The following is a 12370-nucleotide window of genomic DNA, read 5'->3' as shown; positions in this document are numbered from 1 at the left end:
AAGTCCTCACATCATGGTCCCAGTCTGTGGTTGTTAACTTCTAGCTAAGCTGACAGACAAGTTTTTCAACTTTATCTCTGAGGGACAAATTCAAATACGTTTTGGTTTTTTTTCCCCCCCCCAGCAAGGAGCCCTGAAAAATCAAGTCAAGAGTAGAATAGTTAACTAGGGTTCTTTTAGTACACAATATTCTCAAGTAGACAAGATAATCTCGCAGGTTCAGACTAGATGACACCCATTCCCAAGAGCCTTACCTCAAAAAGCCTGCCATCCCCTAGGAGGTACTGCCCTTTCTGGGTCTATCTCGGCAGGGAAACCATGCGGCCAAGCTAGCCATTTCCTCCTAAGAGCTTCTGAGTCCAAACCTTGAAATTGCTGACATCCAACAATTAAGTGAGCGTGATAACAGATGGGGTGACTATCAAGCTGAAGGACCAGAAGACAACGACACATGTAGCGGTGAACCTAGGCAGATTTCAGGAAGGGCACAGTGCAGAAACTAGACAGCAATGGAAAGATGTGGAAACAAGAGGGAAGGAAGACAATGGATTCCAGCTATTTTGCAAGAAGCTTAACCGTGAAGGAAGGGGAGTAACTAATCCCACATGGTACTACAAGGGGGTATTGGTGGGGGAGGGGGTTTGTTTTTGTTTTAACAGAGGAAAAAGGACATGGCTACGTATGCTGAGGAGAAACATCATAAACGGGGAAAAAGATTAAAACATAGGAAAGATAAGTGATGGTTTCTCAAGAGGTAGGAGGGAACTGGATCAAGAAAAGGAGGTGGGTGGGGCATTTTTAACTATCCAATGAAGAGTGGGAGTTTAAACCTCGACCTTGTAAGCTGGGTCTTCTGCTTTGAAGAGCCTCAAGCTTATCCATGATAGGTTCATCCCAAGTTAAGAATAACGCAAGATTCTTCCCCAAGTCCTACTTGAGAAAAAAAATTGTGAGGGAAATGGAATTTCTTTATACAAAATTTTCTGAGTGCTTCTGTGCTAGACACTGAGGATAGAGAGGTAAGTATGAGCGCCAAGAGTTCACAATCTGGTATGAGAGCAAGGGCTGTAAATAAATAATTTCAAATAGTATGACAGCTGAGGAAACACAAGCAAACACAAGGCAGGGCATGGTCACAAGGAATGGAAGGGTCCCCCAGCATTGCCAAGATGTACTGCAAGTTCCATGGTATCCGAAAGACTGTAGAATTCTAATCGAGTCTTGGCCATAACGAGAGAGTTTATGCTTGGTCTTGTTTAAAACAAACAAACAAAAAGGCAGGTTTATAAAAAAAAGAAGAAGATTAATCTAATAGAAAGCACATCTGTCTTAAATAGGGTCCTCGAGTGAAAACACCACTCGTCAATTTCTCTTTGCCTCTTTCATAAGAAGAGGTGGGAAGAATTGCACAATAAAACAAAGAATGCTTTTAAGTCTTATCTTGATGGGAAATGAATCAATTTAATTAGACTTAGATTCAAGTAGGCTTAAAGAAAGAAAAGTTTAACAACTGCATTAAAGAAAATGTATTACAGTTGCACCTTGAAGGCTGCTCTAAGCTTCCTTCAATTAAATCTAAGGACAGTTTAGACTGAAGTGTCATCCCCAATACCATTTACAACCTGCCTTCTATCCGGCCCCAATATGAGGCCATCACAGAAGCGCCTGTTACATGCCTATCACTATTCCAGGAGCTACAGTCACAGGAGGGAGCAAAACAGAGTCTCTGACCTCAATGGAACTGACATTCTCGATGGGGCCAGGTCACACATTTGGAACTATATATTCTAATTCAGAAATGTCTTCACACAGGGAGTAAATTTAATTCACAACTGCACAATCACATACAGTGCATTATGTCCTGTGTTGAGGAGGATGGGAGAGAGGGAGGTTGGGGAGCTGATTTAGGGCGCTGAGATTACCCCAAGCATCCCCTCCTTCTGCCCAGCCTCAGTAGGGGGCATGCTTGTTCCTCTTCTAGGGAGACATCCTGGCCGCAAGCACAATTCCCGAGCAGGCGGGGTGAGCACTTTCACAAGGAGAGCTAGCAATCCTGCTGAAATATTTCCTTCATGTTCATGACTGTTGTCTAAAAGGGTTGAATAAAAATTCTAAAAAGTAGATTGTAAAGGTGATGGACAATTGAGCCTTCTTTGTAAGGAATATATAATTCAACAGACCTGCCCCCACAAATGGTGATTACTCAGGAACAAAAGATCTCAAATTACGCGCAATTTAAAGATTATGTAATTTAAAATTAGGAAGGCAAAATATGGGAGGGAAAAAAGGCAACAGATGGATGTTTCTTATTTTACTTAAACTAAGAACCAAGACTGTCAGTCATGTGAACTGATAAAGAGCTAAAAGCAAGCAGCAAATGCCAGAAATATGAGTTGATTCAGGCTCACAGCCTAGCAACCAAGTTATGCACCCTGACAAAGGAAATCTCTGCTTGTGGTTGGCCCAACACACCTGTCAATCAAAAGTCAAGACTATGACAAGGATGCTCAGTCCTGCCTTTTTAGTCCCAGCCAAAGCAGCAAGAAAATAATGAAAGAAATATATTATCAGATGATGAGTTGTGTCTAAAAGTCTCAAGAGGGTCAACTGGAAAAACTATTAGAAAATAAAAATGCACAGAGAAGGTGGCCAAATACAAAATGACCCCTTTTAGACATGTCAAATATATTAAACTCCACTTATAATCAGAACGCAAATTAAAACAAGGTTTTTCTGTTTTTACTTATCAGAAGACCAAAACAAAAAATTCCCAAAGCAAGTACATGCCTAGGAAATTGGGCCTCTCACAGTTTCTCTATACTCTTCTATTATTTTATACTAATAAGGGACCACCAAAAGGAACAAAGTCTCGGGGCCGGCCCGTGCCGGGCATTAAGTTCAGTGGCCCAGGGTTTCAGGGGGTTCGGATCCTGGGCACGGACATGGCACCACTCATCAGGCCATGCTGAGGCGGCGTCCCACACGCCACAACTAGAAGGACCCACAACTAAAAAATATACAACTATGTACCAGGGGGCTTTGGGGAGAAAAAGGAAAAACAAAATCTTTTTAAAAAAATGGAAATAAGTCTCTATTTTAAAACTAAAATAAAGGACTTAAGGCACACCAGGGCAGGGGTCATCGTGTTCGGGTGCCTGCTGCACCCGAGCATTGGGCCCTCAAATTTGTCCAGGTTTGGGTGAATGCTTGCTGCTACTAGACACTCTCAGTTCATTCATTTAGCATCACAACACATATTTAAAAGCTTACTGTCCTTAACTCCATGACAATGACAAAGACACCTTTAGCACCTCACTCTCCACTTTACAAATCATTTTTCTTGTCTCCTACCGATAAGGTCCTATGCTAAAGCTCAGTTATCTGTCCTAAAAATGTCTCTTGATTTTCATCCGTCTTTACTCCACGTCGAACAGTCCCTCCCTCCCTGTGAGGCAGCTGCCCTCAATTTGTTCCTCTGCTCTGTCTTCTACCTTCTTTTGTTGCAGCCAATGACAGCTGGTGATGACGGTTAACGCTTCAGGTTGGTGGGCTACTAGACAACAGCTTCTCAACCCAGGTGACATCAGAATCATCGTAGAGCTCTGAAAAATACCAACGTCCAGGCCCCATCCTTAAATCAGAGCATGAGGTCTGTGGCCTGGGCATCTGAACTTTTAATTCAATGCAAGGTGGAAAACATCGACAGCAAACTCACCAAGCAGGTTACAGGAAGGTGGAGATAACCACTCCCCTCCACCCCTCGGGCTGGGATGCAGGGCCTGGACTGTGGCCTAGAGCATCCTTCACCATTTCACTTGAGTATGCCAAATAAACGTCATCATTATCCATGTACGTCATGCTATGAAAATTCTTGGAAAGAATTGCCATAAAGAATGGAAGTGGAGGCTGGCTTTTTGCATAGTGGTTAAGTTCGTGTGCTCTGCTTTGGCACCCCGGGGTTCTCCAGTTCAGATCCTGGGCACAGACCTACACACTGCTCATCAAGCCATGTTGTGGCGGCATCCCATATACAAAATAGAGGAAGACCAGCACAGATGTTAGCCCAGGGACAATCTTCCTCAAGCAAAAAGAGGAAGATTAGCAAGACATGTTAGCTCAGGGCTACTCTTCCTCACCAACAAAGAAAAAGAAAAGAAAAAGAATGGAAGTGATTATGTGCTACAGGAGATCAGAGACATACTAGGTTGGGGAAAGGTTTTGTGCCCAGCAGATGGTCATGACTGAAAAGGTCTATCGTCCCTTTAGCAAAGTTGTTCCTAATTCAGTCTTGCAAATTTCCCTTTGGAAATCCCAGTGCCTATAATAATTTCTAAAACTCCACCAGTTACCCTCCTGCTATCTCCTGTTGTCTTACCAGAGGGCAGCAATAGAGGAAGTTGCTGGTTAAATCAAAAAGAGCCCGATGGTGGAGTCTAACCAAGGAGAGGTGTGACAGATACCGTGTAGCTAGAAGGCAGGAGGCGGAGTTCCAGAAAGGGATACCAGCCTAGGAGACTAGGGTAAAACTGGTCTAATAGGCACCCTCCCCCTAAAAAAGTCATACCCAGAGATGAGAAGTCACGCAAGGCCACCTGTGTCTCCAAGCAGAGCAGGCAATGAATAACTATCGCTGAACGACCGCAAAAGCAGGCAGGTTAAACAGCTAGGACACGAGTCATCAAGAATGCTGCTAGAGAAACGCAGATCTCAAAAGCACATTCTGGTCTTCGCACAGACCCTGCTCTCTGTGGGAAGGCAGATTCAAACCTGGGCCCGCAGCTTCAGACAAAGAGGAAAAAGGCGACCAGGGTGTTGGGAGGTAATGGGGGTAGTCCTGGATTAGTTTTATACCAATCCCTTAAACCTTCCATTCGTTCCCTTCAGGGCCTGAACAGAAGGGATCTGAGGACAAGAAATGCTTCCCTGGGTGAAAAGATGAAAAACCCAGCATCTGCAATGTGCTCAGCATGGTACCAAAAGCGGCCAAGACAGATACGTGCCTTCTGGGAGTCGCCTACTCTACCTCCCCGTCCCACCCCACTCCGACCGTAGGAGACTCCTTGATCAGACAGGCAAAATTTCTGAAAAGTTTAGTGGTGAAGGGGAAAAAAAAAAAACTGAGCTTGGAAGATATATTGCTTTTTAAACTCACTCTTCAAACTAAAATTGTCTGCATTTGAACATAAACGCAAGCTAAACCATACAAAAAGCCTTAAAATTTCATTAAATTTAGTCAGGCAACAATTAAAAATTCATCGAGCAAGTGTGCATCTACAGCTTCGTAATCTTTGCAAAAACTGAGTTAACAGGGGCCGGCCCCATGGCAGAGTGGTTAAGTTTGCGCACTCCACTTCGGTGGCCCAGGGTTTTCATGGGTTCGAATCCTGGGCTCGGACCTAGCACGGTTCATCAAGCCATGCTGAGGTGGCATCCCACATAGCAGAAGCAGAAGGACCTACAACTAGAATGTACAACTATGTACTGGGGGGCTTTGGGAAGAAGAACAAAAAAAAATAAGATTGGCAACATATGTTAGCTCAGGGCCAATCTTTAAAAAAAAAACTGAGGGGCCAGCCCGGTGGTGCAGCGGTTAAGTGTGCACATTCTGCTTCGGTGGCCTGGGGTTTGTCGGTTTGGATCCTGGGTGTGGACATGGCACCGCTTGGCAAGCCATGCTGTGGTAGGCGTCCGACATATAAAGCAGAGGAAGATGGGCACGGATGTTAGCTCAGGGCCAGTCTTCCTCGGCAAAAAGGAGGAGGATTGGCGGCAGATGTTAGTTCAGGGCTAATCTTTCTCAAAAAAGAAATTTAAAAAAACTGAGTTAATGGGGCTGGCCCCGTGGCCGAGTGGTTGAGTTCGCGCACTCCGCTGCAGGCGGCCCAGTGTTTCGTTGGTTCGAATCCTGGGCGCGGACATGGCACTGCTCATCAAACCACACTGCAGCAGCGTCCCACATGCCACAACTAGAAGGACCCACAACTGAGAATATACAACTATGTACCGGGGGCCTTGGGGAGAAAAAGGAAAAAAATAAAATCTTAAAAAAAAAAAACTGAGTTAATAAACTAACTACAAATAAATAAAAATAAATAAATAAATAAAACTACAAAAACTTAAAGAACTCTATATCCTAATTCTTGTCTGTTTATGAGAAAAATGTTGACACAAAGTAAACTAGTTATATTCTCTGGACTTAACAATTCCTCCATAGGAATATAGCCAATAGAGAAAACTACTTTCAGAGAAGCCACTGGATAAAACAAAGTCATTAAATACCCTTATAAGAAATTTTGCCGTGTGTCTTTTCTGAGTTACTTCTAACAGCTGATACTTCTGTTTTTAAACCATCTTTACAGGCCCCTGGGAAGAGAAGCTGTAAGTGGGTTGGAGGAAGGGTGCCCAAACACTCCTGCCTGTATTTGTTTCTGCTATTTTGATTTCTGGTATATTGCCAAACCCACCAACTTCTCTTATCTTCCTGATGCTGCAGGACTCCAGGCAGGCAAGAAACAACAGGATTCAGAGACCGGGTCAGGCGAGACTTTCTCATCACATTGGAAAAACTTAAGACTTGCATTCATGGACCAAATGCCTAAGTGTGCCCCAAATTCTGCAATATTTCCGAGTAACACTGCCAACCTGACCATGAGAGGCGGCACCCCTTTGATTAAGCAGAGAATCTGTGTGTAAGACTACTCTTTGGATGAAAGAATCATGTCTTCTTATTTTGTCCCTAAACTCCTAGCACTCAGCACTGTCCCTACCACATAACAGTAACTCATTCAACGTGCATGGAAAGAAAAACTAATTTGGGTTGAGCATTGGGAAATAAGGCTAGAGAGGTATGTGAGACCTTGAATTTAAAGACAAAAACCTGACTCTTGACCCACAGGAATTCAAGCCACAGCAGCTTGCTGGTCTATTCCTTAAAATCACCTTGCTAACACTCCCTCTGTTGCACTTGCCTGGCAAAGCAGCAGCCAGGCTAATTCCAACAATTCACATCTCCAGGCTGTTGACGAAACTGGAGAGAAACAACTGTGCTAACCATCCCCCTTAAAATTTGATCACAGGCAAAAACAGACACAACTCCACACTGTTGATGTTTCTATTATCCCAGTACGTTCATTTTCCCACTTTCCAAGAGGCCCACCTCACTCCTCCTCTGCCTTCCTCTTCACATCGTCTGCTCACCCCTTCCACTCACCCCTTCCTCCCTCATCCGCCTCTGTGTCTTAGGAAACAGAAGCCATGGGGCAGGAACTCCTTCCCCCCACCTTTACTCCCACTGCCCTCCTGCCTGCCTTTATGCCCAGGCTCACCACCTTCCCGCCCATCACTATGTGGGGATGAAACTTCCCTGCTGCCATCAAAAGGTAAACGCCCCACCTGTGCTCCAGCTCCCATCCCATCTCACCTCCATCATCCATTTCCCTCTTCTGAATTATTCCCAGCCGTATTCAGACATGCTCTAACATTCTCTTTCTTTCCTAAGAAGCCTTCCTTCACACTAGACTCCTTCCTCATCTAGGTGCTGTTACTGCCATCTTCACCCAGCTCTCCCTTCAAGCCACCCCAACCTCCGGTCCACAGATACTGCTCATGGAGGGCACCGAAGAGCCAGGCTGTCAAATCCAGTGGTCAGCTCCTTGGTCTTCCTGTTCTAGATTTCTCAGGACTTCTCAACTGGGGTGCCCATTCCTGTCTTCAAACCTTAACTTCTCTTGGCTTCTATGATCAGATACTCTTCTGTTGCCCCCCCCCCCCCCATCTCCCCAGCTGCTGCTCCTCAGGCTCCTCCACTGCTCCCACGGAGCTTCTGCCTCAGCCACCACCTCCTCCTCTCATCCATACACTCTCCCCTAGCTGACCTCCACCAGCCTTGTGTTTTAAATACCATGTGTAGACCAATGGTTCCAGAAAGCATCTTTCCTCTTCAGTAGGGCCACTCACCATCCCTCACCAAAACTCAGATGGCCTCTTCCCCATCACGCAGTGCAATCTTTCCCTTGCCTCAGGCCATGCTCAAGTCCTAACTTCTCCAGGAAAATGAAAAAATCTTCCAATGATTCCTCAGCCCCACTGATCTCTCCCTTTTCAGACTTCCTAAAGCATTTAAACAGTCAACAGTGCAAGATTATCACTTAATTACAGACATTCTCTAATTGTTCCCTAAATGTCTGCTTCTTCTGTGCACATTCTTTCTCCCCAACTAGGTTTAAGTTCCTGAATAATCCAAGCATTCCTTTTTGCGTACCTGGCACTGAGCTGCGCACATCGGTGATGTCCAAGTATCAGTTCTTTGATGGCAAAGAAACATTTTATAAAGCAAAAACCAAAAGTCATGCATTATTTTGGTCTGTTAAACAGTCTGAGAAAAATCTGGACTTTGTTCCTAAGTTACTTGACAAATCATAAATCAATTTAAAAAGAGAAAAAAAACTTTGTCTAGAATCACCACGTAGCATCATGAGGAAGACACTAACATTTGGAAAAGCAGGGCTAAATTTGTAAAGCTTTTATCAGTGAAGTCCTCAGAATTTTTTAAACAAAATATTGATCAGTGCTTCATATAAAACACAGGAATATAATAAATAATTCATACTTCCAACCAAAACATTAAATGCAGTTAAATTTTTATTCACTGTGTCTGTAAAAATAATAAATGCAATTTAATCTTTTAATACAAAAGGCTACAGGAGATACAGGGAGCAAGTGTGGTCAAGCCAAGGATTTCCGCTAGACCTCTCCGTAAACAGGACTACGGAAATGAGTGCTGTTCTCTAAAACAGTTGAAGGGTTTGAGCTTTAGGCTATGTTGAAGCCAGTTAATCCACTTAGTAGAAACAGCCTAATGTTTCATTATTAACAAAAGAAAGTTCTATCTTATCCTTGCCATCTTCTCAACCCCGTCAATTTTCCATGCCACAGTCACATCACAACTTGGCTGAAAACGCTTGGGCACAACTAAGGAATTAAAACTCAAAGCAAAGAGCCTGCCCTCTGACCATTCTGAGCAGTGGACACCTGCCCTTGACATTCATCTCAGCAACATCACCCACTCCAAGCCAGTGGGCACAGTGGAATCCCCCACCTTCTATCCTCTCATTTCCGCCCCTGGCCCTTTCCTTCAATTATCTTTCTCATCCTTCTTGAATTGGCTCAGGATCCTCAGATCCCTGAACTCACTAACTGTGCCCTCTTCTGCTTCCTTTTCTACACACACCCTGATATTAGAGCGGTCACCTTACTGTTCTGGGACTTATTCATGAATCTTTCTCCCCAAATACCTGTAAGTTCCTGACAAAGAAAGGCTATGTTTTTATTTATATTCTGTCGGGACTTGAATAGTGTCCCCCAAAAAGATATGTCCATGTCCTAACTCCTGGTACCTCTGAAAGTGACCTTATTTGGAAATAGGTCTCTGCAGATGTAATTAAGTTACAGATCTTTAGATGAGATCGTCCTGGACTTAGGGTCGACCCTAAATTCAATGACTGGTGTTCTTATAAAGAAAGGAGAGTATCTGAGACCCAGAGACACATGGGGAAGTAGGCCATGTGAAGACAGAGGCAGCGACTGGACTGGGGCTGCCACAACCCAAGGAACGTCGGGAGTGAAAGCAGCAAGGAGTCTCCCTTAGAGCCTTCAGAGGGAGCTGGCCCTGCAGCCACCTTGATTGTGGACTTCTGCCCTCCAGAACTGGGAGAGGAAATGTCTTGTTTTAAACCACCAAATTTGTCGTAATTTGCCGCAGCCCTAGGAAACTGACACCCAGTCCAAATCCCAACATGCTGCCTGTTACCTAGGAACCACTCAACAAACCTGTGTTGAACTAAGAAAGATGAAGGCAAGGAGGAAAGATGAGAAAGCATCTGAACCACAGGGCAGGAAACCAGGACACAGACCTGGCCGCTAACTCACTATGGGAACATAGGTAAGTCGCTTCTCCACATGCCCTCTGATTCATTCCCCAGGAAAATGAGGGAACTGGCCCAGAAGACCCTCTACCAAGTCCAGTGTACCCTGAACCAACTTCATCCAGAGCATCAGATAAATTATAATTTCTCTCCATGAGTAAATAAATTTTATTAATTTCATTTTCTTCTAAAAAGCTTTCAGGTGCAAAAAAGTTAGATTTAAATGACATTTCAAAGGCACTTATATTGTAATCAGCTCATGAAAAATTCAGCAAAATCATTTGATAACATGCTGAAAAGTGACTTTCCACAATATCACCTATTTTTTTCCTACCAAACAAAATCAACAATTTCTAAGTAATTGATTCAATCCAGCCAGAACTGTTGACATTTCAGAAAAACTCCACGTAAACTTGACTCAACTTAAGCACCAGTGAGCCAGAACACAAACGTACAATGACTAATTTCTGCTGAGAAACAAGGGCCATCTCCCACACAGGGGTTTTCTCCACTTGACCAAGACTATAATTAAGGGCCTATACCCAAAATTTCCACTTCAAAGAATCTGGCTAAGAAATACATAAATAAATACAGCTGCTGCCACTACCAAATGGTCTAGCGTTCCTCAAAGAGTCAAACAAAAACAAAAACTATTTTACCTGTTTTCACACCTCCATAAACAGAAACACACAATTTTCCTGTGTTAAACCTCTCCTTTCAAACAAATGGAAATGAAGAATAGACTAAGGTGTTCCTAGGAGATTTATACTTCTCTTAGCGTATTTCCTGCTTATTTTAGGTTAAATTAAAAGCCGTATTTTAAGTTTCTTCATGGGTCACGCTGCTCCCCTGCCTTCATGTTTTTATAGCGGCAGCCTTGTTTCTTTTTTAGGAAACCAACCAAAACAACATAGGGGAACATGAAGCCAAGGGACTCGTATTTCACTTCGACAAAACATCCATTAGAAACACTGAAACTTTTCCAAACCAATTCATCGTTCAGAAAATAAAATCAAATCACTGGGGCCAACTGTTCAGATGGAACTGGCAGCACCACGCTCGTAAAACTGGACCGTGAATCTCAGCACAAACTGAGTTACAAGACCCAAAACTTTTCCTTCCAGGTGGAAACTCAACCCGAAAATCAAGTCCCTCGAGTTCGAAGGCTCAACAGACTTTCAGTTTTCAATTCCGGAGTTCTCAGCTTTTAAATGTGAGCTCTCGCGCGTGGAAAAGGGGCTGGAAGGTGCATGGCTCCATCTCAAATGTGATTCCAGCCTTCAAAAGCAACTCCATTTTAAAAGATGCTCTTTAACTGTAATAACACCAAGATAGCAAAAGGCAAGGGAATAAGCCTGGGGTTTGGAGATCACACACACACGGGCGTTCAAAATCCCGGCGTTGTTTTGGTATTCTGCAAAACAGCATCTATGTGTATTAATTTGCACAGAAGCTGGAGGCCTGACGCTGTGTTCTCTGGAACACAGAATTGAGCAATGAGTTTTCTGGAGGTCCAAGCACAGGATGAGTGAGCTTTAACTCTGCCGACTACACGTTTACTTGCATCCTCACGTGGCACGGCGCGCTACGCCCGGACAGCGCGGGGCGCGCCCTGGAACCCGAAAACTTTTACTTTGCAAACTAGCGGAGCCGGGAGGCGCCTCCGAGGCAGAGTCACTCGCCTTGCCCAGAAACGTGCCCGTGCCGAGCCCACCCGGCACCTCGCTTCCCGCAGCGCTGCCCCTGCCCGCAGCTTCATTCACACAAAGGCGCCTGGGGCTGGCGGGCCCCTCTCCAAAGCGGCGCGGAGAGATGCCGCGCGTCGACACAGCGCCGGAGGGAGAGGACCGCGCCAGGGCTACTCACAGGGTGACCGTGCGGTTGGGCAGCGTGTCCGGGGGCAGGACCTGCGCGAGCTCCAGGCTGCTGCACACCACCTTACCCTCGGCGGCGCCCGCCGCCCTGCTGGCCCCTCGGGGCCGCCCGTCGTGCTTGCAGCCCGGGGGCAGCGCCGCGGCGCCTCCCAGCAGCGCGAGCAGCACAAGCGGCAGCAGCAGCGGCGGCGGCGGCGCGCGGCCCCACCGGCGCGCGGGCGGCTCCATGCGGCGGGCCGGGGCCTGCGGGCCGAGCGGCGGCACGCTGGCCTAGAGGGCCGGCCCGGCGGCCCGGCGGGCGGGGGCGCGGCGCGGGCCCGGAGGCGCCCGGAGCCTCATGGCGGCCGCGGGACGGGCCCTCCTCGGCGCCAACATGCTCCTTTGTCCGCGGCGGCGGCGCTCGGCCTCCGGGGAGCCGGGGTCACGGCCGCGCGGGTCTCAGCGCCGCTCTCCGGCCCGGCGGGAGCACCGCCGCCGCCTCCTACTCCTCCTCCTCCTCTCTGTCGCCGCAGCCACCTCCCCCGGCCACTGCCCGCAGCGGCTCCTCCCCGCCGGCCGCCCCCGCCCCTTCCC

General features: G+C 46.2%; 1 protein-coding gene across 1 annotated transcript in view; it reads right to left on the bottom strand.

The window, feature by feature from the left end:
* ADGRA3 (adhesion G protein-coupled receptor A3) overlaps positions 1-12157 on the bottom strand; it is a 127161-nt gene extending 115004 nt beyond the window's left edge. Inside the window, exon 1 of the mRNA XM_014838837.3 lies at positions 11790-12157. Within this exon, the coding sequence (XP_014694323.2) occupies positions 11790-12025 (236 nt within the window). The 5' untranslated portion in view covers positions 12026-12157. The remainder of the gene's footprint in view (positions 1-11789) is intronic.
* Between the last annotated feature and the right edge of the window lie 213 nt (positions 12158-12370).

This window comes from Equus asinus, chromosome 3 (assembly GCF_041296235.1).
Source record: "Equus asinus isolate D_3611 breed Donkey chromosome 3, EquAss-T2T_v2, whole genome shotgun sequence".
NCBI lineage: Eukaryota > Metazoa > Chordata > Mammalia > Perissodactyla > Equidae > Equus > Equus asinus.
Note: the sequence above shows the minus strand (reverse complement) of the source record. Positions and strands in the feature narration are given on the sequence as shown.